This window comes from Rhinatrema bivittatum, chromosome 9 (assembly GCF_901001135.1).
Source record: "Rhinatrema bivittatum chromosome 9, aRhiBiv1.1, whole genome shotgun sequence".
In the NCBI taxonomy this organism is placed as follows: domain Eukaryota; kingdom Metazoa; phylum Chordata; class Amphibia; order Gymnophiona; family Rhinatrematidae; genus Rhinatrema; species Rhinatrema bivittatum.
This window is the reverse complement of record NC_042623.1, coordinates 180,986,084-181,012,782: the sequence shown is the minus strand read 5'-3', so window position 1 is coordinate 181,012,782 and position 26,699 is coordinate 180,986,084. Positions and strand designations below refer to the sequence as shown.

Below are 26,699 nucleotides of genomic sequence, written 5' to 3'. Positions count from 1 at the left end.
CCAGATCATATATACAACCAGTACAAATTACTCTCTAACTTTCTCCACTGGGAAAACAGACCCTTTAGTCATACTTCTGTCCTGTCTTTTTACCAGTTTACAAAACACAATAGGATTTTTTAATTTTCTCAGGAGTGCCTTATGGGGGACTTTTTGAAAAGCCAAATACGAGGGTAAGTAAGTCACAAATCTTTCTAAGGTAATAAAACATATATCTGTAATGTTGTCATATTCCATAGATGGCAGCACCTTAGAAGTGCTTATGTACATAAAAAGTTATTTAAACTGTGCATGCGCAGGGGCTGTGTATACAAGGAAAATGGCTGCCGTGTTGACAGATTGTACGGTCGAAGAACAACGTGCTGTTGTCCGATTTTTATGGGCTTAGTGGCAAAAGACATTCATAAAGAAATGTATCCAGTATATGGAGAGAAATGTCTCTCGAGTAAAGCAATTTATAACAGGACCGATAAATTTGCACAAGGACGTGCCAACATGAACGACGAAACCAGACCTGGTCAACCTGTAGAGATTGCAACAGAGGCAACTGTGAAGCAGGTTGAAGAGATGGTTCGCGCTAACCGGAGGGTAACAATTGATGAAGTTGCCAAAGAAATTGGGTGTTCTCACGGATTAGCATATTCCTTAGTGCACGATGCATTGAACTTTCGCAAAGTCTGTGCAAGATGGGTTCCCAAACAGCTGACCGAAGACAATAAGAACAACCGGATGGGTGTCTGTTTGGAAAATCTCTGCCGTTATGCAAACGAAGGTGAATCAATGATGTCATGTATTGTTACTGGTGACGAGTCGTGGGTGCACCACTATCAACCAGAAGCGAAACGTGATTCCATGCAGTGGAAGCATCCACTATCACCGACGCCAAGAAAGTTCAAGCTTGTGCCTTCTGCAGGAAAGGTGATGTTGACTGTGTTTTGGGACCGAGGTGGGATACTCTTAACCAGTTTTCAGAAGCGTGGTGAATCTGTTAATTCGGCTTCCTACTGTACTACTCTATTAAAGCTTAAAGGAGCTATTCGTAGAAAACGCCCAGATCTGGAAAAAAGAGGAGTGCTGATTCTTCACGATAATGCCAGACCACACACTTCGAATGAGACTCGTCAGACAATTGCCAACCTGCACTGGGAAGTTCTTGAACATCCACCATACAGTCCGGATTTGGCACCCAGCGATTTTCACTTGTTTGGCAAACTGAAAAGCCGTCTCGGTGGTAAACATTTCACCAGTGATGAAGAAGTGGAATAAGAGGTGAAGCGCTGGTTACGATGCCAGCCAAAAGACTTTTACGCAGAAGGTTTTGACGGACTTTTCAAACGCTGGGACAAATGTATAAATGTTCGCGGCGATTACGTTGAAAAGTAGTTGGTTTTTCCAGAAAAACTGTTTGTGACTTTATTCTGTATATTTCACAGTAAATAATTCATCTTTTGCATTTAAATAAATTTCATGAATATTAATCCCATGTATGTTTGTGACTTACTGACTTACCCTCGTACACTACATGCACCAGCTCACATTAGCCACATTTTTATTAACCCCTTCAAAAAAAAAAATCTTTCTACATGTTCTGTGATTTTGTTCTTTAGAATACTTTTTTTCCATGATTTCACAGCACACATTAAACCAGGATTCATAAATCTCACCTTGGTATCCCACATTTTTAACAGAATAAAACCCACCATGCCCTCCTATCCCTCCCCATGCTTTGTTTGCGTAGAGAGAGCAATGTTCTCTGTTCTACTATTCATGTGGTATATATATTCATTGATATATGATAAAGAAGGGTGCCAACACTAGAATCGTGTTTAAATGGATTCCTTACACCTTTACCCCAAAGGGTTTTTGAGGATTCAGTTCCTCGCTAGTCAGCCAAGTTATGTAAATGTGCCAACGTTTCTCAAAACGATCCAAATGTATGTTTAATGGCCGTCAAATGTTCTAAATAATACATTTTTGCAAGTTTCTGAATGGCATTTTTTCCTGGTGGACGCTTCGACCTGGTTCCAGCGACGTGCTATTTCTGTCTTAGCGGCTAGGAATATTTGTGTAATTAAATAAAACCGGTCTACTGGTTGTATCTGATGTCTGTATATTTAATAAAAACAGAGCTGGATTCAGCGCCACCTGTGTTGCCGTTATTTCTAAGGCAAAGTTCGCTATCTCTATCCAAAAGACAGCAATATGACGACATGTCCACCACATATGAAAATAGTTACCAATCTGGCCACGCTTCCGCCAACTGAGATTGTCTCGCTTAGGGTTAAAGTTTTATGCAATTTAGAGGGTGTAATGTGGCATCTATACAGAACCTTGTAACCCTGCAGAGATGGAGCACTGTTTGGTCTGGAGGAAACGTTCTGTCCAGCACTGTGTGCTGCACAGTTCAGGGATGATATTCTCCCAGCGCCGGATGTGAGTTGGTAAAGTTATCAGGCCACTATTCAACAACTGGTAAATCTTTGAAATGACCTTAGGAAGATTCTCCGCTTTGTCACAGAAGCCCTCATACAGTTGCCTTGCCCGTCATAAGGTCACTTTTGAGCTGAGATTGGGACATATAGTGCCGGATCTGCAGGTAAAAATGTTAATCTGTCAAGGGAACACCAAATTGTGTCATTAATTCCGGAAATTCCCTTATTACCCCCTTCCTTTAACATATGTTCCAGTCGAGAGCATCCTCCCTTGATCCGTCTTTGGGCCAATGATTTAGCCTGACCAGGAGCAAACCCCGGATTGTAAAAGAAAGCCTTATCTCCTGTTAGTTTTCGGTTTCCATTGGTCCCATATCCTTAAGGTAAGCTGTACCGTAGGTGGGACAGCAATACCCACACTAGGATCTGCTTTACTCAGCCACCTCAGCGATGAGGGTACTAACCCCTGTAGCATGTCTCTTTCCAAACTAACCCATCTCTTGTTGGCCCCTGTCGCATGCCAGTGTACAGCGGATCGAAGCTGTGCTGCCACATAGCACCACAACAAGCACGGGACCCCCGGTCCCCCTCTTAATTTAGATAGATTATAATGCACTACTGCTTACTCTGGGAGGGTCTGTGTCTCCAAATAAACTGGAGTAACTTCCTCTGCCATTGTTTAATGATTGTGACAGGGATCTCAACAGGCAACATTTGAAATAGATAGTTAAATCTGGATAAGAGGTTCATTTTAACCGTGGATATTCTCCCCAACCAAGGCAGTCCCTTTCTATCCCAGATCTGCAAATCCTGTAACACCTTAGACCATAATCCTCCATAATTGTGCTCGAACAAGTGATCTAAAAATTAGGGCCTATTTTCACACCAAGATATGAACCACTTTGAAGGGGAAATTCTTTTTGGGAATATCGGTACAGTTATGTTTAAAAGCTCGAATTTGTCCGCGTTTAGTTGGTATCCAGAAACTACACTAGATCTAGTTAACTCAAGAACCAGAGGGGCAGATTCCTCGGGACGGGTTATGGTAAATAGAATATCGTCCGCGAACATCGAGAGCTTATATTCCTGCTCCCCCACCCGCACCCCTCGGATCGCCGTCTCAGCCCTAATAGCGATTTTTTTTTTATTCTTTAGTTTGCTAAGCTGCTTTATAATTAGTCCCTGTTAAATATTCTAAATTATACTGTAATATGTGTTCTAATTTACTGTAAATTAACTGTTCTGTTACTGTAAAAATAAGCAGCCCAGGCCTTATTTGCGTTTCAGTTATATGTGAACCGATGTGATATCTCTATCAAATGTCGCTATACAAAAATAAACAAACAAATAAATATTACATGTGCCAGCTTCACTGTGATTTGTTTCAGTTCTTCTGAATACCAGGGTCCAGCACAGGTATCTCCCCAACATCCTCTTCCGTAAACACGAAGGCAAAGAATTCATTTAGCCCCTTCTCTCAGTGCCCTTTTAACCCCTTCTTCATCCAAATGACTCCCTGAGCAGCTTCGTGCTCCAATTATATTTTTTAAAAAGTTTATTATAAGTTTTTGAGGGTAAGGCTAGCTTTGTTTCAGATTTTTTTTTTCCCTATTTTCTTCAGATGGATCCTTTTTTCTAATTTTTGAAAGAATTTCTTTGAGATAGAATGGCCTCTTTCACTTACCTTTTTAACCTGCCAGCAATGGTTTGGCCTTCCGCACATAAGATTTTAGAGCCTAGTGGGGAGGAAGGATACGTCCAGGTACAAGTGGCTTCTAATGACATAAGAGGGGCAAGGAAGGAGTGGGTCTGGCAGCCAAATTTAGGTTCTTACTGTATAAAGGGGTAGTGGACGCCTGTCCAACTGTGGGTAAAACTCAGCTGAGCGCACTTTATAGTATCAGCCTGGTAGGTAGGAAACAAATCCAAAACCTCCAGGGCTGCTTCCTGTTCCACATGCAGGATGCCAGAGGCAGGCTGAGCTGTAGATTCTCCATGCAGGGTGCAGAGAGTTGGGGACCATTCTGGGGAAGGAAGAGCTTATTCCAAGAGGATGTGCTCCACCTTAACCAAACTGGAAGTAGGCTGCTGGTATTAACCTTGAAAGCTGCTCTATATCCTGGTCCAAGGTGGAAAGCAGACAGTGGGAGCAGAAGCACATGGTTGGAGAGATGCTGGCAGATGAGGGAAGTTAGAAAAACACAGCCTGTGTACAGGGTAAAGTAGGCCAGACCGATGGAGAGAGAGGGCTTGCAGATGTAAATGACTGAATTGCTTTTATCACTTGTTAAGAAGCAGGTTGTGACTACACAGAGAAATAAAACGCACTTTAAAATGTTCATATACGAATGCCAGAAGTTGGCAAGTTAGACTATATGGCATTGTACAAGGATAAAGACACAGGCATTTCAGATAGGTGGTGGGATAACCAAGGAAACACAGATACCAGGATATAAACCATACTGACATCATAGGACAGATCAAAATTAGTGCTGGGGTTGCAGTATGCTTAAAAGATGTCACAGAGTCAAACATAATAAAAATCCTGCAAGAGACAAAATAGCATGTGGCATCCTTATGGATAGAAAGCCCATGTGTGATGGGGCAGAGGGCAGATACTACTGGACATCATAAAGAGGCTATGAAATTCCAGCTGAAATTTAAAAAGCAAATAAATCTGGCAAGACACTAATAATGGGAGATTTCAATTACCCCAGTGTCAGTGACTCACTGGGACATGCTAGAGGTTGAATTTCTAGGTGTCCTAAAAGCTTCATGGAGCAACTGGTCCTAGAAGAGACAGCTACTTTCAGAGTTAGTCTTCATTGGACTGTATGACCAGATGGGCGGGGTTACTCTGGTGGGGGACGCTAAGCAATAGCAATCAATGCAATCAAAATTTGATATAGGCATTACAATAGAACATAAAACTTTAAAGAGACTATGATAGAATGAGGAAATTAGAAAAAAAAAAGCAGTTACATTGGTTACAAGTTTGCATGAGGCTTGGACATTGCTTACAAAAACAGAGTTGCTTACCTGTAACAGGTGTTCTCCAAGGACAGCAGGCTGTCAGTCCTCACACATGGGTGACATCATCAGGATGGAGCCCTGGAACTTTGATCTCAAAGATTCTAGAACTTTCAAACATGCCCTACTGAGCATGTGCAGCTGAAGTCATCCCCCTGTCCCCTAGGCAGAGTCCCTCAGTCCATGATACAGCTCACACATGGAGAAACCAACTCCCAGGGGAGGCGGGTGGGTTTTGTGAAGACTAACATCCTTTTGTCCTCTGAGAACACCTGTTACAGGTAAGCAACTCTGCATTCTGAGGACAAGCAGGATGGCAGTCCTCACACATGGGTGATGTGGCCAGCCTAAGGTCGGTTCAGTTCGGAACTCACTCATTCAGAATTGGTGCAGCCTCCAGTACAGCTGCATCTGGTCTGTCTGGCATCTCCATCCAGCAGATTGGTAGCTGGCACTCCCTGGCTTACCGGACAGACAGGAGAAAGGATCCCCGAGGGTTGGCTCTCTGTAGCGATTTCTGTTGGGCATCCCATAAGAGGCGCTATTTTTCCTACTCCCCCTCACATCTATCCTGTTAACACATTCTGTCTTGCAGGCCCCTACTGGCAACATGGATCGCTGGACACTCTTGTGTTTTGGGCAGAGCAGCTCGGCGTGGTGCCTATGAATGGCTTGGTGCGATGGTTGGGTCGTAAGGGTATGCTTTGGGATCAGCTTGTCCCCCTGCTGAGGCAACAATTGAAAGGTTTACACTCCCAGAGGTATTAATTATACACCTTGGAGGCAATGATCTGGTAATCATGCCCGGGCGACTGCTTCTGGATGAGGAACGACATTGTAATCATTCTGTCCTTAATGCCGCACGCCACGCTCATTTGGTCGGAGATCATCCCTCGACACTAGTTCATAAACTTGCCACTTTGGGGGCGATAGTCTGTCTCCACCTGCTGGAAAGGAGGCTCAACCCATGGTCTGGACTGATCCAGGTAGGTACAGGGAATTGGAATTTAGGTACAGGCCAATGAAGTTTACCAAACTGAAGGCACCCATGCATTCTGGACTGGTCTTGGGGTGGGGGGGGTTGATGAAGTTTTGTGTTCTGATCTGCAGCCAGTAAGAAGCCAGGGATTAGCATACATCTCAGCTAAGGCATAAACAGAACCAAGCTCTCAATTCCAATTGCCTAAACCTTCCTTTTGGCTTACAAATTTAGAAAATGCTAAAGAATATAATTTAAGCAAGTTTATTAGTAATGATTTACTGCTAATTATCTTACTGCATATGCCATTTTAAAATGTAAGAATAGTCACACAAAAAACAATTACCATAATGAATATTTAATATTTCAGGTAAAATTTGAATTCATCAGCAGTAGGATGACATTGTGCCAAATGAAAAGAAGACTGCGAGAGTTTAGAATCCCAAAATAGATTTTATTCAGTTTTTGCAAATGCTTCAAGATGTCCAAGGCGGACAAAAGACTTGCAGCACCGAGCAGGGAGAAAGTCTCTGCAATCCCCAAACTAAGCAATGAGTTGCACGGGAAGGTGCCATCACTGTCCTACTCCCCCAGAGGAGCAGGGATCGGTTTCAGGAGGGAGAAGGATTTTTTTCCCCCTTTGATATTAGATGCAGCAGGAAGGAAAGTCATTGAACTCACCAGCATGACAGGGAGGGATGAAGGTTATAAGAAGTGCTGCGTGGTCACTCCCCACAGAGTAACTCTGGACCAAAAGCCTTTCCAACATTTTTGAGCAGGTTTGAAATCTACACTCATTTGTTTCACAGACTGTGCAAGTATTTATTAAAGTTTTAAAAACAAATGGGGCACACAGCCAACATTATAAAATCACTCCTAGGTGGGGGCCACAAGCGCTCAGAAGCCTCGAGATCTTCAAGCAAATACATTTTGGAGCAGAACAGTAATTTCTGCGCATAGACAGACACAAGAAGAGACAGCCACATACTTGATCAAAATGAGATCTAATGTATTTATCAAAATAAAAGTACATATAAATAACACTCAAAAACAAGACAGGGAAACACCACATTAAAAGATATCAATGTCTACTAATAAAGCTGGAGTTGAAATCATATGCAGTAATAAGAAACATAAAAAGTACCTCAGGTTTAGCACAACTGCAACAATGGATCTTCATTGCAGGAAGATACAATTGAAACTAAAACACGTCAAAACTAATAATGAAATGCTTAATTGCTTGTAGATGTAACATAATTACACTTAAATCGTACAGGTGCTGACAGAGACCAAAGCATTTCACAGCTCTTGAGCTCTGCCTTACAAATAATCCATCTGCCAAGACCACTGACCCAGGCTATAGTTTAAAAAAAAAAACAAAAAAACCCAAAAACAACCCCAAAAGCCCCTTCATCCCCAGCAACACACAATCATGTCAGGGAGGCGGAAGGCTGGCACCCCCGTGCTGTAAAGGCACAGAGCTGCTACCCACAATCACCCCGCCCTCTCCCCCCTATGCCGTCTGACATCTGGAGAAGCACAGATGTGCACAGTGCTACCCATTCAGCTCAAAGCACGGTGCCCTGAACGTAAACTGGCAGAGGCACGCCAGGATGGCAAGCTTCCTGCTAATCTGCGCAGGAGGCGCCACACCATCCCTTCCCAACGTCTCCGGAGACCTGCTGGGCCCTCAGAGCTCCACCAGGCAGGCAGGGAGATGTCACGGGCTGCGCAGAGGGAAGAAGAAATCTTAGGCTTACATTTAAACTTCACTTGGGAAGATTTCTCTCTCTCAGGTAAAAAAAAATGGATTTACGCTTCCAAAACGTTTCCTCCCCCCACCCCCTCACAAATTAAATGTCTCTCTTTCAAAAGATGGAAATGCTTTTGCTGTACAGATGATATAAGCATGTTTACTGGCTCTTAAACAGCAAACGGATGCTGCTGAATTATTTTGGGTCAACCCAGCAAACCCCACCCCAGACAGCAAAGCAAAGCTTTCCACACAGACTGTATTAGGCAGAAGAGAGAGCGATCAACAACGATCCCCTCACGTACATATATATATACACATCTATCTCCCCAAACTGGAGCACCCCTACAGTACACTGTACAAAACCGATAGAAAAGAATATGCACCATCAGTAACCTAGTGCGCATTTTAATATAAAATAAACCAGCTTACATCTTTGCTGTAAATAGGCTATGTACAGAATTTTGTATAGATATAGCTACATGTATAAAGCTTCATTATAAGCATTTCATACGTAGAACAATGGTTGCCGGAACCATTTTATAGAGAGAGTCTATTGGAAAACTCAGCACATTTCTCCTTTAGTAATATGAACGTGGAATAAATACAATAGCAAAAAGAATTTCTTTGAAAACAAGAAAAAAAAAATACAAAAAAAAAAATTTCTATCCTAAAACAGGGTTGTTGCACTAAAAATAATATGAAAAAAAGGCAATATTCCACTTTTTATCATGATAAAAAGGGAGCAGTGAACCTGCCACAGGCAGAGTATGAGTTCTGCGCCTTGCAGGCGCACGGTGTTCCCACGCATGCTTTAGCCCTTGATGGTGATCTTGTTCTCCACAGCAGCAAACATGGCGTAGAATCGTGAGTTTTCATTGGACAGGAGGATGGAAGGCATATCAAATTCCATCACCTAGAACATATAAACAGTACTTCTTCACTATCAGCAAATACAATATCTTCTAAATAAAAGGAAAGAAAGCAGCATGTACCAAAGGTATTTCCCAAAAGAGGGTAGAGGCCAGGTGAAGAATGCAGCCTTGGCAACCCTCCCATCAATATTTCAGATAACATCTGTACCCATGAAAAGGGCCCAACATAAGAGTCCATGACCTATACTATAATGTCTGACTCCTCAGGTTCCACTACCATGCTGCCAGCTTCTCAGGCTCATCCCTGCCAGGCAGGAGACCAGAGTGCCATGCCCAGCATGGGCTCACCATTCCTTGCATCGGCTCCACAGACCCCCGGGGCTCACCTGTCCTTGTGTCAGCACCATAATACGGTCCGAGCCAAGCACAGTGTGAAGACGATGTGCAATGGTTAGCATGGTGCAGTCTGCAAATGCCTCACGAATCGTCTCCTGGATCAGTAGGTCTGTCTCCGTGTCCATAGCAGCAGTGGCTTCATCTAAAATCAGGATCTAGCAAGCAGAAGAGAAGAGCGGAGAAAGGAATAATGAAAGATTGCAAACTCCCACCACAGCCAGCACACAAGCCAAGTGCAGGCCGAACTATGGCAGCACGCAGCCCGATACCTTGCAGCGACGCAGCAGGGCTCTGGCGATGCAAAGCAGCTGCTTCTCTCCCACTGAGAAATTGTCACCATTTTCTAGCACTTCAGACTCGAGCTTGAGAGGTAGTTGAGTAATCTGAGATGAGAGAGGTAGGAAGCAAAACAGATTGATTTAATAGACTTAATATATTCCACCTATTTTAGTAAAACCATACTAGGAGGATTACAAAATAAAGCAAATACGTCAAAAACAATTTAATAAAATAGTTCAACAATACTTAAAAGCAATCACATGCAAAACATTTTACAAAAATATGAAACACTTAAAACCAAATACTTGCTGAAACAAGAATGCCTTCAAGCTCTTAGACTTAGAAAATAGCCACTGCTATTACTAGCAACGGTAACATGAAATAGACTTAGTTTTTGGGTACTTGCCAGGTTCTTATGGCCTGGAAGGGCCACTGTTGGAAACAGGATACTGGGCTTGATGGACCCTTGGTCTGACCCAGTATGGCATGTTCTTATGTTAATATGACACACAATGCTTGGCAAAGTATTCCATAAAGACAACCGACCACAGACAACACCCTTTGTGCATTTCCTGAAAATGCACCTATTTCAAAAGAGGAACAAATAATTCAGCACTGGATCACAGAGAACAGCAAGGAACATAAGTAGATAACTCGGGTTAAGTATTGTAGGGCATGACCTTTTATAACTGCTGGTAGAGGAGAAAAACCCAATGCGTTAAGAGTTGGTTTGGTAGGACTCCAGGAAAGAAAACTAACAGGTAAGAAACCTAATTTTACCTTTCTTATCATCCTTAACAGATCAGTCCCAACACATAGGATGTACCTGCAAGTCCTGCTCTCAGAAGCCTCACCCCAAAAAAAGCGGCATCCTGAACCTGGGTCTTTTAATTGTCCACTGCGTCCTGGATCTTGTCCCCAAACAGGTTGTCTCCTGTACAGGGAAGATCTGCAAGTTTGTCTTGTACTTCTGGGCGTAGATCTGAAGCTTTAAGCCAGGCCCAGCGTCCAGCACTGATGCCCGCTGCTGAGACTCTGGATGCTGTTTCAAACAAATCATAAGCAGCTCTGATTTCATACTTGCTTGCTTCTAGTCCTTTTCGTAGGATGGAAGTTAGGAACTCTTGTTGTTGCTGTGGTAAAGTTTCGGCAATTTCTTGCACATTTTTCCACAGATTTCTGTAGTATTGGGTCATGTATAATTGATATGCTGCTATTTGGCTATCAACATTGACCTCTGAAAGACTCTGCGTCCCAATGCATCCAATGCTTTCTGGTCTTTACCAGAGCAGCAGATGAATTTGGACGCAATCTTTTAGCTTTTTTTCTGGGCTGACTACCACCACAGAGTGGTGCGGCAGCTGACTTTTTTGAAAGCCTGGCACTTGCTGCACCAGGTACGTAGCATCTGCATTCCTGTTGACTGGTGGCACAATACCTGGGTGGTCCCAGAGGTGGTGTAGAAGATCAAGTACCACCTTGTGTACTGGTATTGCCATTATCTCCTTTGGAGGATCTACAAATTGCAATGCCTCCAACATCTGCTGGCGAGTGTCTGTCTCCGTAACCAATGGAAAGGGAATAGTTTCAGACATCTCCTTGACAAAACTGGCAAAGGAGAGGTCTTCTGGAGGAGAACGTCGCCTTTCTTCTGGGGGTGAAGGCTCTGAGAGCAAGTCCTCAGAAGTGTGTGAAGAACCATCGGAGGATTCATTGTCCCATGGGTTATAGAGACTCTCTCCTTCCCCTTGTGGGCCTCCTGAGGGAGGAAGTACGTCAAACTCAAGAGGGCAGCAAGGCCTCGATGGAGGCTGCAGCGGTATCAATGGGACCGTGTTGGCATCGAAGGGGGATGAGGTGCATTTAGGCACAGGTAGCCCCGATGGTCCTGGTATGGGTTCCGGCATTGGTGGCTCCGATGGAGGGATCTGGCCAGGAACTGCCTCTTCCTCATCCAAGAATCCCGATAGAGTAATCGGGACCTGTGAAGGCCTCGATGGACTACTTGATGCCATTGTATCTGATGGCATAGGTTGGGTCGATACGGCACCAATAAGCATATCTAGGCGCTGGAAGAGCGGTCAGAGTGCACCAGGTCTGGTGTCGGTACAGGGGCCGGCACCGGCGGCGTTTGGAAGTCTCGAAGAGCTTTTAGCACTGCCTCTTGGACCATTGTGTCCAATTACCCCTTGGAGGCCGGTATAGAAGGCGCTGGGGCAGGAGGCAGGCTAGGCATTACTGGCAACTCCACAGTGATCTGAGGAGGCTCAGAACCTGGCACAGTTATCGGTGGGGAACGCCTCGGGGACCCGGGTCCAGAGGAGGATGGGGGCTCCTCTCCCCGGGGTCCACTTCGCAGGCGGCTCGATCCCCTGTGGATCATCTCCCTCTGCTGGGATTTCCCCTCTAGAGAGTTCCCCCAGATCACCTTCCATTTGATCGTCAGAAAGAAGCCCTTCAAAGAGCCCTCCACTTACCCTGTGGAGCCAGTATCCCAGGCACTTTCCTTGCCCTCTTAGGCTGGGAAGGTACCATTGGGTTAGGAATGGAGGAAAACCTAAGGCTTCTTTTCTCAAAGCTCCATGCTTAAATAGTCTTGATGCATCAAAAACACAAACTCAGGGAAAAAGGGCTCTTTGGACAAGAAACCCATCTCATCTAGCTCTCTCTCACTGCCTGTACTGCGAGAGAATCCTGGTGCCACCAGAGATAAACACTAGAGGCTCTGGATTGATCTGTGGTATTCCAGGAATGAAAATTAGCAGGTAAGAACCAATTTTCCTGTCCTGTTCATATCCCAGAAGTCTGGACTGATGGGATATGCCCAACCTCCCCTGTACTGGGCAGGAAAGAGAAAGCTCTGCTCACAATACACTCTTTCCAAACCCCTCAGTCCAGATCCTGGACATCCAACCAGTAATGTCTAGAGAAAGTGTGTAACTACTTCCAAGTAGCCGTATTTATTGTGAAGGAACCAGCTGACACTCGGTCCATGAGGTCGCCTGTGCCCATGTGAGCCCTTAGACCTGCCACCACTGGACGGCCTTTAGAAACATATGCCAAGCTAATCGTGTCCTTCAACCATCTCACAATAGTAGCCTTGGATGCCCTGCACTCCTTTCTTGGCCCTTTCCAAAGCATAAAATTATAATCCAATCTCTGGAAGCTATTAGTCACCTAGAGATACCTTAACAATCCCGCCACATTTCCAATACACAAAGTTCCTTCACATGCAGCACAGACTAATCCAAATTAGGAAAGGTAAGAAGTTCCACCATTTGACTAAGATGAAAAGCTAAAACAGCCTTTGGCAGAAAAAACTGAAAGAAAGGGATCTCTATAGGACAACTCCTGAAGTTCTGAAATTCTGGCCAAACAAACCATCACAAAAAAAACCCAAAAACACAACAACCCACCACACACACTTTCAGGGTTAGATCCTTTAGAGTTGTCCTCCGCAATAACTTAAATGGAGCCTCACACAACACCTTCATTACCAAATTAAGATTCCGCGAGGGACATGCCTTCCACACTGGGGGTCAAGTGTTTTTCCCCTCAAAGAAAATAAATCACAGCCAGATGTGAGGCCAGGGACACTTCCTGCACCTTGCCCTGAAGACAGCCTAAAGCTACCACCTATATCCGAAGGAAATTATAGGCTAGACCCCTCACTAGACCTTTTAGGAGATCAAGGTATGGGAAATTGAAGCCTGAGTAAGCTGCACGCCATGTTCAACAAAATAAGTCTCAAAAATCCTCCACACCCTAACAGTAAGATGATATTATCTTCGGAATACCCCTTCTATCTCAAGTGGTTCCTCTCAAAAACAAAGCCATGAGACAGAAGCAATCTGCCTGATCCACAAATAGAAGACCCTGGCACAACCATCTCAGAAGATGACTGAACATTAATGACAATCTGACCTCAAGTTTACAATGTCCACAAACCACCCGAGATATGGCCATTCCAGAGCCACATGAATCGCTTCTCCAAGGTGTCTGTGCCATAACACCCTCTTAGCAATAGCCATGGGTTAAAGACGTAAAGAAGAATCCCTGGCAGTCATGGTAGCATCAAAGCATAGATTCCTTTTGCTCCGTGTTCTCGCCTACGACTGTAAAAATGTGCTGCCTTCTCATTTGTCTCAACGCCATCAAGTGCACGCAAGGCGTTCCCCACCTGGCCCAAACAAGAAGCATTGCTTCTTCTCACAGCTCCAATTCTCTGGAGCCCAACTTTTGCCTGAAAAAAATCCACCTACATATTGTCCACCCTGGCTCTGTAAGATGCTGCCAGAACTACCAGGTACTGCTCTGCCCTTGAACCAATAACTGAGCCTCCTGAAAAACCATCCGACTTATGGTATCTCCCTTTTGGACGTTGCAATGTCCAATAGAATTCACACTGCCTGACCTTGTAAGCATGGCAGAAAGGAAAACAAGGCTAAGCGCACCGCTCTTGTCTCTAACCAACTGACAGACCACAATACCTCCTCCTTTGACTATTGACCCTATGTGGTTTGACCTTGATAAACCACTCCCCAATTGGAGAGGCTGGCAACAATGGACCCCATCACCCAATGTGCGATTTCCAACTCCATCCCCCATTCCAGACTGACCCAAGGCCCCACCCCCACCCTGCAGGCAAGAGGAATTTGCAACTCCTCCAAGAAAGGGATCCAACAGGATGGAGGCACTCTTTGAAGGGGCCGCATATGCACAAACATCCAGGAAACTAGATCTAGTGTTGATGCCATAGACCCGCCAGACCTGCAAATAATCCCAAACTCTGGGCACCACGAGTCATACCAGGTGGCGAACCTGACTCTGCAGCTTCACCATCCTGTACTTTGTGAGAAACACTCTGCCAATACAGATGTCAAATTGAGCCCTCAGGTACTCCAAGGATTAGGATGGCATTAGATGGCTCTGTTAGGTTCACCACCCAGCCCAGAGTCCTCAACTTCTTTAGGACCCACTATACCACCAGCTAACAAGAGGTCTACCGGCTTTGCCCAAATAAGCCAGTCTTCCAGATATAGATGTACCAGCACTCCTTTCTTCTGAAAGGCTACTGCCACCATTACCATCACTTTGGTAAATGTACACGGTGTTGTCACCAAACCAAAAGCGAGGAATCCAAAGTGAAAATGGTCTCCCAGAATCATAAACCACAGGAAATTCTGGTACTCCTGCCTGATTGAGATATATAGGTACGCTTCTGTGAGGTCTAGTGACATCAGGAACTCTCCCTTGTGAACTGCTGCTATAACCAAATGCACTGTTTCCATACAAAACCGTACAAGAATGCACTGTCCTCCTTTAAATCTAAAATTGGTCTGTACAGCCCTTCATTTTCAGGACCACAAAATAAACGGAATACTGGCCTATTCCCCGTTCTTCTTGGATAACCAACATTATCGCTCTTAGCTGTCTCAAGCAGTCCACCATGTCGCGAACCACTACCTGTTTGGCATGGCTTCCAACATTGAGCTTGTAAATTCTGACATGTAACTGTCATTTTATCACTCCGAAGACCCACTGGTCTATTGTGATTCCGGTCCACTCTCCATAAATGTGGGCCAACCGCCCGACAGCCGGAGGAGAAAAGTGGATTGGCGTCATTTCATTGTGAAGACTTAGCTCCCCTGGTTCCTTGACCAGTGGTATCTTAGGTTGGCTTTTGCCCACCTCAGAAGGTCTGGGTCCTGCCCGAGCTTTGCCTCTGTACTGCCGAAATCTATAGTCTCTAAAATGCTAATGGGTGGGAAAGAATTACTTCCCCCGCTTCGGCTTGATTTCCGACAATATACGTCCCTTGGATTCTCCCAGATGCTTCACCAGCTGCACTAAATCCACCCCAAACTGTCTGTTCAGGAGGGCCCCTAGCTGACCAAACATCTGCAGACCAGTTTGCTAACCAGAGCAGCCGCCTGGCCAAAACTGCTGACATCATAACTCTGGAGTACATCCTAATTATGTCATACAAGGCATCCGCTACAAAGTCCACCCCTGCTTCCAAGTGCTCCGCCTATTTCAAGGAGGATGACGACATCTCCCTCACCTGCAACTGCTGAACCTAGCGCAAACAAGTTCTCTGCATAAAACATCTGTATACCACAACCCAGATACCCAAAGCAGAAACCTCAAAAATCCTCGAGGTGAACTTCCAGCTTCCAGTCCTGCACATCTTTCAGCATGGTGAACCCTGTCACCGGAATAGTGGTTTTCTTGGTCACTGGCGAGACTGAAGAGTCTACCTTCGGAAGCATCAAAAGCTTGATTGTCTCCTCTGGCAACAGGTACAACTTCGCAGGAGTCTCAGGGGTGTCCCACTCCCTGTCAACTAGGTGTTTTACTGACTTGTGGAAGGGAAAGGCCTTAGCTGGACCTCTCAAGTTGACCATGATGGGGTACACCCTTTCCTGGTCCGACTCCACCTGAAGAAGTTCGAATCCATATGTGCATAAGCAGCTAGGCATCAAGGGCCACAACTGTTCCGTGCGAAACCGCCAGTCTACCTTAAGGTCATCCCCTTTGGTCACCAGCACCTCTTCCAGATCCGGATTAGAAAATTCCTTAAGGGGACTCCGCCCCCAGAGATCCAGCCAGCAGAATATCATCACCTTCGGAGTCCTGGAGTATCCAGACTCCTCGCTGGGGCCGCCTTGCTGCCCTGCCAAGCCGAGCACCCTCCGGATGTTGGGCAATGTCTTTTTGCAGGACTTGAGTCACCTTGCAGCTGATCCTGGGTACAAGGGTGCTTTTCGCCTGCTGCCTGTCTAACCAGACAGCCTGTGGAGAACACAAAATCCGAGGAAAAAAGGCCTGAGAATCCTCCTGCATCAAGGCTTCATCTTCCGAGACTTCCGGCCTCTCCACAGGACTCTGCACGGCAGATAAGGAAAGGAAAATTGGTTCTTGCCTACTAATTTTCGTTTCTATAATACCACAGATCAGACAAGTGGATTTATGCATCCCTACGAGCTTATGGAGTCAGAGAAGAACAAAACTGAGGCACAGCTACATAACAGAGCGTGCCACCTATAGTCCTCAGTATTGACCTGTACCCAAGCCAAGATATATATATATATAGAATTCCACCCTCCCCTGGGTGAATCAGAAAAGCCCCAGGGTTGGACACCCCTGAACTGGAGTAGCTACACAAAACTGTAAGGCCTTAAACAAACAAAAAAAAAAACGAAACGCCCTACCAACAAGAAACAATTGCTGCAGCGGCGATATTCAAACAATACCAAACATCTGAGTACCAGGAGGGTCAGTCTTTCGGTAACAATACTGGGGCAGGCCTCTGGACTGATCTGTGATTTTCCAGGAACGAACATTAGCAGGTAAGATCCAATTTTCCTTTCCTGAAAGACCTGCTCTGAAAACACTTTCCCCAAAGCCCACATCTTTAGGTGCCTGAACATCTAAACTGTAATGCCTGGTGAAGGTATACAGGGAGGACCACACCACGGACTTACATATTTCCTGTGGAGACACCAACTGACACTCGGTCTAATAGAGTGCGCTTTAAGGGAGCTAAAAACAAACCCGCTCCCCGAGTAGGGTAAGCTGCGCGAGCCAGATGAGCACTCATATCCCCATACGAGTGGCAGGCCTCTCCACAATGCTTGGCCAGCGCCATGTACGTCCCCATATGCGCTGGCTCCTGGTTGCTCGCCGTGGCTGTCTTGTCAACGTTGGGACCTGTCTGGTGTGATCACCGATCACTCACAGAGCCAGCTAAAGTTGTGCTTCTCCAAGCCATCATAGGTAAAACGATCAGGTCGTTTATTATTTTTTTGTAATAAAGACAGAAGTACTTTCCTGAATGTTGCAGAGGGCTCTCCGGGGGATCAAGAGAACTGGACCATGAGCTAACTGAAACCCCCTCAGTGTCCAGGGATGAGCGAGCACCAAGAGTCAACAACTTCCTGCTTGTCCACCTCAACCAGAGAGGATGGCCCCCACCAGGTACCTAACAACCACCTAGGAGGAAGCTCCTGAAAGAAATCCATCTTCCTCTTGCTTTTTTCTTTTAAACTCCAGACTGTAGGTTTTAAACCTCTACTATCTGCTGGAGAAATACCGAGGGACTGCAGGTGGCACTCTAGGTTAAGTAGCGCTGTCAGTACAGCTTTTCTTCTGTCTCTCCATCTGGTAGGTTGGACCGATCTGGGGTATGAACAGGAACTTTCCTTTTCTTTAATCATTGTCTTATTTTATTAAGTGCCCCAAATTTCTTGTCTTATATATGTTTGTCTTATTAGACTGCAAGCTCTACTGAGCAGGTACTGTGTGTTTGGACAGCGCTACTTATAACATTTCTATAGCGTTACATGATAAGTATAGTGTGGCCCATGGAAAAGTAGCCTGCCAACAATGCACTGGTATCGGAGGTGGGCTACTTTTCCATGGGCCACCCTGTAATAGCTGGCTACTCCACTATAACCTGGCCACCAAATTCTGATACCTTTTTGTGGCAGACCTAGATATAACCAAAATTTGCTCGTACATAAGAACATAAGATATGCCATACTGGGTCAGTCCAAAGGTCCATCAAGCCCAGCATCCTGTTTCCAAGTCACAAGTACCTGGCAAGTACCCAGTAAGTACTTACTCTCTCAGATAATAGGACTAGGGGGCACTCCATGAAGTTAGCTTGTAGCTCATTTAAAACAAATAAAATTCTTTTTCATTCAGTGCATAATTAAGCTCTGGAATTCATTGGCAGAGGATGTGGTTACGGCTGTTAGTGTAACTGGGTTTAAAAAAAAAGGCTTGGATGAGTTCCCTGAGGAAAAATCTGTAAACTGCTGTTAATGAGCAAATAGTAGCTTGAGATTCATTTAATGTTTGGATAACCGATTTATATTAACCTGTTCAAGTCCTTTCATGATTTTGTAGACATTTATCATATCCCGCCCTCAGTCTTCTCCCAAATGAGAAGTTGAGCCTTTCCTCATGGGGAAATAATAATGCTCTTAAATTAGAGTCACTGGCAGCAGTGGGATTTGAACCCACACCCCCAAAGAACCTGGAGCCTTAACTGATAGAAACAGGATTTCATCATGGATGAGTTAGCCCAGAATCAATATCTATCCCTAAATTGCACACATTTCTCATCACCTAGAGTTACATAGGTACAAAATTAGTTATTCGCCAGTGCTGCCAGACACCAATCCTGCTCCTTGGCCCCGTCTGCACCCCATACTTACACATTCTTTCATGTGAGTCCTTTCCAGGGAATCCCAAATCTGGACCTCGCTGTACTGGTTAAAGGGATCCAGGTTTGATCTAAGAGAACAGCACAGTTTAAAATGATGCAAATTTAAAATCCCAAAACTTAGCAATGCTATCACAGAACAAATTCACTGACAGCTCATTATTTGGGCAGGAGAACCTTCTAGTTCATTTCCTGACGACACATCACTTCATTTTTTGGTCCTGTGCCATTGCCATAAAACAACGGCATTATAACTTGGCATTGTGTATATCAGAAAGATGGCTATGGGGCACAGAAAGGATACATGCAGCAGCTCCCATTACTAACCTGACAGTGCCACTGAATAAGACGGGCTCCTGAGGGATAATAGACAGTTTGCTGCGTAAATCTGCTAAACCAATGTCATTGATCTTCACGCCATCAATTTTAATGCAGCCGCCAGAAAGCTCAACCAACCGAAAGAGTGCCATACCAAGTGAAGACTTTCCTATGGGGAAATAAAGAGTCAAGTACTTCAGAATCCCCATAACTCATCCTGCCATATACCCCACCACTATGCTTCTCACACACCAATCAGTTTCTACAGCCAGCATTGCTTTCCTCTGGTGTTCCAAAGGAACCTTCTTCCTTATCTGGCTGCCTTACCTACTCCTGCCTTCTGGGCTTTACAGAATGCCCCAACTTCTAGTGGCAGCCACTCTTGTCCTTACTTTACTCGGCACAGAAGCGCCCTCTTCCCACCCAGCAGTTTCCTTGGACAGTCCCCTGGCCTTACCTGATCCTGTCCGCCCAACAATACCAATTTTCTCCTTGGGTTTGATGGTGAAGGACACTTTCTTCAGGACCAGAGGCAGGTTTTCACGGTACCTCATCTCAGCATTTTCAAAAGCGATTTCCCCTTCCTGAGGCCAGTCTGCAGGGGGAGCCTTGTTCTTAATCCGAGCCGGAGCCTCCAGGGCCAGAGTCTAAATTAAACAAAAAAAAACGTGTATACAACTTCCACACTTCCAGCAGGTAATCCTGAAACATGCAGAGCTAATATCAGTAATCTGGAGCTTGTCAGCATTTTTGAAGCTTTTGTAATAATGCTGGAATCACCTGGAAATGATTATATTTTGTCCAGCTACACAAGTCCAGGCATCACAAGTGAGTTGTTTGCCCCTACTAGCAGAAAGACGCAGAGAAAGCAGAAGTTGCTTACCTGTAACAGGTGTTCTTCTCAGGACAGCAGGATGTTAGCCCTCACAGATGGGTGACATCAGATGGAGCCTGGCATGGAAAACGTCTGTCAAAGTTTCTAGAAACTTTGACTGGCACACTAAGAATGCCCAGCATGCTACTAACCCCACAGCCACACGGGGGTTCCCTGCTCAGTCTCATATCAAAGCAGAACGAGTGAAAAATAAAATAATAAAACACTGACGAACCCAACTCCGTGGGCTGCCAGGTGAGTTTCCTGAGGACTAATATCCTGCTGTCGTGGGAGAACACCTGTTACAGGTAAGCAACTCTGCTTTCTCCAAGGATAAGCAGGATGGTAGTCCTCACAGATGGGTGAATATCAAGCTGCAGGCTGCCCCCGGAACACACTGGACCAACAGGCACCCAATAAAGTGAAACGGGCACAACAACAGGGGTGCTGTTGGCAACAGAGCAGGCTGGACCTCAATCAGCTCCCAGTCCTAGCGAGAACTATGTAGAGCTTTGGGGGGGGGAGGGGGGGGGGGGGAAACAAAAAAAGGGAAGCCTTCTACAAGCTGGGATTGCATTTCCTCTAGCCTCCCCCTCAACCTCTCTCTACTTCTCCCCCAAAAAGCCCCCTCCCCGTTCCCATCCTTGTCTGTTTTTTTTTTTTCCTCAATCTTTAACAGAGAAGAACGAACAAGAGAAACTTAGCTCAACAGGAGGGAGCAGACACATTCAAAGATACTACAGGCTGTTTGTTGTGAGTACTGATGGGGGCCGAGCATGTCACAGAGCATGAGGACCGTATCATTGATTAGAGCTGGGAGTTGCAGCACTTGGAGAAGTCAGAATGGCTGCAGACGTGGTGTGTGTGGAGTCCGACACACCGCCTCTGAAAAAGGGCCATTGCGTTTGACCTGTGTTTGTTCAATGGGAGGGGTTGGGGTGGGGGAGATTCTCAGTGAAACCTCATAGGTGGGCTCTGCGGGTCTCTGAACAATCACAGCAAACTGAAGAATCAGCAGGTTCTCCAGGCACTCGAGCCTTGGAAGGAACAAGCAAGAAGGTGGCCATGTTCAAGATTCCCACATGCCTGGTCCCTTTACTTTTAGAATCTGAGGGGGGTGCTGATCTCCCTCCAAGCTTGAGCTGGTCAGTTTTTCCATTGGGCCCACTTGTTTCTTCATCCCAGGAGGCCTCCGGGGACTTCTCTCCAGAATTCTTTCGTTTTTGCCACCAGGCATTTTGGGCCATTAAGACAATCGGTGAACCTACTTCCACACCCGCTGGGTCATTTAGGTCCAAGGAAGATCTCCCTCTGGCTTTGGCCTTCGAAATTCCCTCTAAGAGAGCTGGGGGGGGGGGGGGCTTGAAACCCCAGGGATACCCTGGGAAGATGTTCAGGAAAAGCCCACTTTCTTAGAAGAAGGAAAGCTCCTGCCTGGTCTAGAAGATTGTTATTTGGCTCTTTCACAAGAAAGAGAATGGGGGCCTTACTTATTTGCGTATTGAGGACACCAAAGTGGAGCAGACCTTTGTTTGGGCTCCCATTAAGAGAGTCTGCGCAAGCTTTCCCTCTTCACCCCAAGGTTGAAGAGATGATGCTGAGTGGAAAGTGCCAGAATGTGTGCGCTCAGAGGAGTGAAGCTGTATCCTCTCCCACAGGTAACGGTTTAGCAGTTCTTTCAGTCTCCCACAGTGGACGCCTTGGTCACAGCAGTGACAAGGCATACTACATTCCCAGTGGAAGGGAGTAGCTTTTTGAAAGACCCACAGGATAGGAAAATGGAGCTTCTCTTGAAGCATCTGTTCGTGTCGGTAGCTATGTCAGTTCAGATCTCTATTTGCTCAGTCCTGTGGTGCAGGCCCTTTTGCACTGGATCCAACAGCTCTTAGAAGCTGAGGTGGCGGCTTGCATGGAGTCAGCTGAGGCCTTTCTGGCAGATGCGATGTATGATTTTCTCCGTGGCCCTGTTGTGGTTTGGAGACTCCTTTTGATCCAGAACTGGGCGGTGGATTCTTGGTCCAAAACATGCCTGGGCAAGCTCCCTTTTAAGGGTAAGCTACTGTTCAGAGATGACTTGGATGATCCAAAGCCAAAACATCTTCCAAAGGACAAAGGGAGTTCTTTCTGTAGAGCTGGTGGAGAGGGGCCTCAAGCCCAGTTCCAAGACTCTAGATGTTATAGGCTGGGAAAGCAAGCTTATTCCTATTCGGGACTGAAAGGCATGGGGCGAAGACCTAGATCAGACTCGAGTCCAGCCTTGAGAAGAGGCCCATAATGAGTTGCGGCAGGTTCATTTGCTAGTGACTCTAGTAGGCAGTTGCTTACAGAGATTGCACCAAAAGTGGGCCTAGATAACCACAAATCAGTCCATGCTGGACAATTTGCCTCTGGTATTCTCTGGGCTTGTACCAGCCAATGTCTGAGGCCTTCATGGATTTTTTCCCTGTTCTTCTTTGGTCAAGCAGCAGATGGCCCAGGAGACTGTACTGAAGCTTCAGCTATCATAAGCAGTGGTCCCTGATTCTTGCCTCTGAGCATGGTACAGGTCGGTATCCTATCTATTTTGTGGTGCCCAAGGATGGAACCTTTTGGCCGATTCTAGATCTCAAAGGCGTGAATTGCTGTCTACATGTCTCCCCTTTTTGGATGTAGCTGCTTCAGTCTGTTCTTGTGGCAATAAATCGCAGATACCTGTGCTCTCTTGATTTGTCAGAGGCTTACTTCCACATTCCTGTCTGGTCAGAGGATCAGCAATTTCTCTGTTTTTGTATTCTATAGAACATTTTCAGTTTCAAGTACTGCCTTTCAAACTTGCAACAGCTCCAAGGGTCTTCACCAAGGTCATGGTGGTTGTGGCAGCCTCCTTGCAGCATGAAGGCATTATGGTCAATGCTTATCTGGACTGGCTGATTTGGGCCAGTCTCATCAAGATGCTGTTCGAGTGTCAAACCGAATAGTTCAGGTTTTAGAAAGTTTGCAAAATTGATGACACGGTCCAAAGAATGATCTCCAGCTTACAGTTTCTGGAGTACTTGGGGATGCTGTTCAATATATGTATAGGCCGGGTGCACCTGTCCAATGAGAGGGTGAGCAAACTGGTTAGTCACTTTTTCGTTGCTCGGCGAGCCTCACAAGCTTGGAACTACACTAGATCTTGTTCCTTGGGCCTGAGCCCTTATGAGACTGCTGCAGGTTTCCCTTCTATCATGCTGGCCTCCCCAGTGGCAGGATTACAATGTTTGATTTCCTTTACAGGCATCTGTGCTAGATTCACTTCGTTGGTGGCTAGAACCTTCGCATCTGCTTGGGGGGGGAGGGGGTGTCAGCTTAATGATGCCTGCCTGGATCACAGTAACAACAGATGCGAGTCTAACAAGTTGGGGGCTCATTGCATGTAGTAGGTAACCCAAAGCCAAGGGACTATTCTGATAGAGGCTTTGTAGTCAATCAACTGGTTGGACGTCAGAGCCATTTAATTGGCGTTATAGCATTTTCTTCCAATCCTCCAAGGCAAGGCAATGCAGGTCCTCTGAGTCAATGCAATAGCGGTAGCTTATGTCAACAATTAGGAGGGGACACAAACAGTCATGGTGTATCAGCAGAAATGAATGTACTCTTTCCATGGGCAGAACAGAATCTTCAACTGCTGACCGTGGCCCACATTGCCAGTCAGAACATGCAGGTGGATTTCCTCAGCAAGACTCTTCTGGATCCGAAGGAGTGGGAGCTGAGTCAGGAGGCCTTACATCTCATCACTCAACAGTGGGGCTACCTCCACATAGATCTAATGGCGACCCGCAATAATTTCAAGGTCTATCTGTTCTTCAGACGATGGAGGCTCAGAGAGTTAGGTATCAATGCCCTGCTTCAACAATAGGTGAGAGCTCCTTTATGGTTTTTCCTCGATGGTCTCTCATAGGCAGGGTTCTGCGCATCATGGAGACAAAGTGTAATCAGGTGATCCTCGTAGCTCTGGATTGGCCAAGGTGACCCTGGTATGCGGATCTGATGTGGTTAAATATCAGAAGTCCCCTATGTCTGCCACAATTTCTGATTCTCTTAGTCCATGGTCCAGTGACTATGCAAGATCTGGCCTGATTTTGTCTTACAGCTTGGCTCTTGAACTGAGGCGGCTATACAGATGGGGCTATTCTGTCTCTGTTATATCTACGCTCTTGAAGGCCAGGAAGAATTCCACTTCGCTGGCCTATATACCCCTAGATTCACTGCATCCTGGCCTTTCTCCAGAAGGCCCTGGAGAATGTTTTGGCCCTAAATTTCCTAAAGGTGCAGATGGCCACTATCTTTTGCTACGGAGGGTATCTAAGCAGTGTATCCTGATGCAGCTAATTTTCTCCAGGATGCAAAGAGGTTGTGCTCGCCTTTGTCCATTCTTTCCTCAGTGAGATCTTAATCTAGTGCGAAGGCATCTCCATGTGAGCCCTTGAGGTACGTTTCTCAGAAGGATTTTATTCTGAAGGCAGCCTTCTTGGTGGCCATTTGCTCTCTTAGCAGGCAAGAGCTTGAAGCTCTGAGATCCTTTTCTTGTGATTTCTTCAAATTTGATCATTTTTCAGCTAGTACTTTTTTTTTTTTTTTTTTAAATCAAAGGTCAATTCCTTTTTTGATATTAATCAGGAAATGTTCCTCCCGGTCTTCTCCTAAGATGAGTGCAAGAATGAATTCAGGTCACTGAGATGTTTGGAGGTCCACTAGTTGCTCATTCGCTACTTAGAAGTGACTAATGACTTTCACAAGTAAGACAGGTTGCTAGTCTTGGGTGGGGGTCTACGTAAAGGGGGAAGTGGTCTCCAAGGCAACTCTTGCTCGATGGAGTGAGGAGACAATTGTCTCCACCTGTCATCAATGGCAGGCGGCCTCCTGTTGGCCTCTGAGCACATTCTACAAGAGCACAGTCATCCTCTTGGGCTGAAATGCATGCAGCATCTTCTGTTGACATTTGCAGGGTGCCCATTTGGTTGTCTCTGCATACATCTGTTAAGCATTATAGGCTGGATGTTTTGGCCCTTGGAACTTGTATCCTCAAGGTGGCTCTTGCTTCTTTCCACTCAGAATAATAGGGCTTTGGTACTTCTCACTTGTGATGCCTGGACTGGTGTAGCTGGACAATATGGAAGAAGTCGTTTTTCCTTACCTGTTAATTTCTCTTCCATTAAGTCCTGCTATACCTGTCCAGGACCACCTGGGAAGCAGGGCCTGTTCAGTTGCAGTTTCAGATGTCTTGCCTTTGTGTGCTGCTTGGGTGTTGACAATATTATTTGGTTCTGTTTAGGGGATATGAAGACCAAGAAGCGTGGCTTCTCAGATATATTTAGAAAAATATATATATAAAAAAAGCTTTTGGGGCTTAGTTCTTAAGGATGTTGGGTCTGTTCTCTGGAGCTTTGATAGCTGTATACTAGAATTTCCCGGGCTGCACCACCCCTAAGTAGTGGCGATCATGTCATGCTGGGAAAACTGTGTTCTCTGCCTCCATCTGCTGGTAGGGGGAAATGAGAGACTTGTGATGCTTGGACTTGTATAGCAGGACTAATGGAAAAGAAGTTAACAGGTAAAAATGTATTTATATTCCATAAACAGCCAACTCTTTAGATTATTTAACTATATACAAATAAAACAAATTAATACAACTTTAACATTTAGAGGTAACATTTTCAAAGACAGAAAGACCCAGCTATATGAGCAGTTGTGCATCCTCTGGGACTTCTAGTTAGAGAACTTGCAGCCTGCCAGACAGACCCAGCTGCTCGTTCCCACAGAGCTGAACCCAGGACAGAGCACTGAAACCAGCTTCATATGAGCCTCAGAGGGAAGCATGAGGACCACTAGGGATCCAAATTCTTTAAGGTATGTCTCATTGTTTAATCCAGAATCATCTCTGACATTTCATTTCTCTAATGCACAATCTGAAGCCCTGCTCTCAGTGCCAGGTGATGGGAGCATAGTAATATCACATGTATACCATAAACAGCTTCTTCCTGGCATGAGCATAATTCTGTTCTCTTGCAGCTTTAATGTACCTTACCATGCAAGACACACAGCCTGCTATGCAATACCTTGATGTAATAGCTGATCCTCTCTACGGATGTGAAACGTGCTTCTGTCTCTGAAGCCAGTCTAACCGTGAACTGGAAGAGCCCTGTGAGCTACAATGCAAGAGAAGGGAACCGTACATCATATGTTTACAATTACAAAGAACAAATGGTTGAACATTTGTTCTTAACACCAAACTTCAGTTTGGCAGATAGCTAATCAAGAACTTGTAATGCAATTGTGCTAGAACAACATCATAATCTACAATTCTTAAGTATAACCCTGCCAACCCTGATCACTAGGACAGCATCTTAACTCAGCATTCTCAAATGTGTTCTGGTTATTAAAGTGCAAATACCAGACTCTCTACTTTGGTCATAAAAATAGTTAAGAGTCTTGCTGTACCTGCTCACACAAAAGGCATTAACCCAGAAAATGTGACCGACAGCAGTAAGAGAAGATCACATTCTAAACAGC

General features: G+C 45.4%; 1 protein-coding gene across 4 annotated transcripts in view; it reads right to left on the bottom strand.

Moving 5' to 3' along the window:
- Nucleotides 1–7,429: 7,429 nt before the first annotated feature.
- Nucleotides 7,430–26,699, bottom strand: part of ABCC5 (ATP binding cassette subfamily C member 5) — a 173,990-nt gene continuing 154,720 nt past the window's right edge. For all 4 annotated transcript variants that reach the window (XM_029615996.1, XM_029615998.1, XM_029615997.1 and 1 more), the window contains 7 exons: nt 26,246–26,335; nt 19,752–19,941; nt 19,304–19,463; nt 18,969–19,047; nt 9,735–9,848; nt 9,456–9,620; nt 7,430–9,110 (listed from right to left, as the gene is read on the bottom strand). In XM_029615996.1, coding sequence (XP_029471856.1) covers nt 9,009–9,110; nt 9,456–9,620; nt 9,735–9,848; nt 18,969–19,047; nt 19,304–19,463; nt 19,752–19,941; nt 26,246–26,335 — 900 coding nt within the window. In that variant the 3' untranslated portion in view covers nt 7,430–9,008. The remainder of the gene's footprint in view (nt 9,111–9,455; nt 9,621–9,734; nt 9,849–18,968; nt 19,048–19,303; nt 19,464–19,751; nt 19,942–26,245; nt 26,336–26,699) is intronic.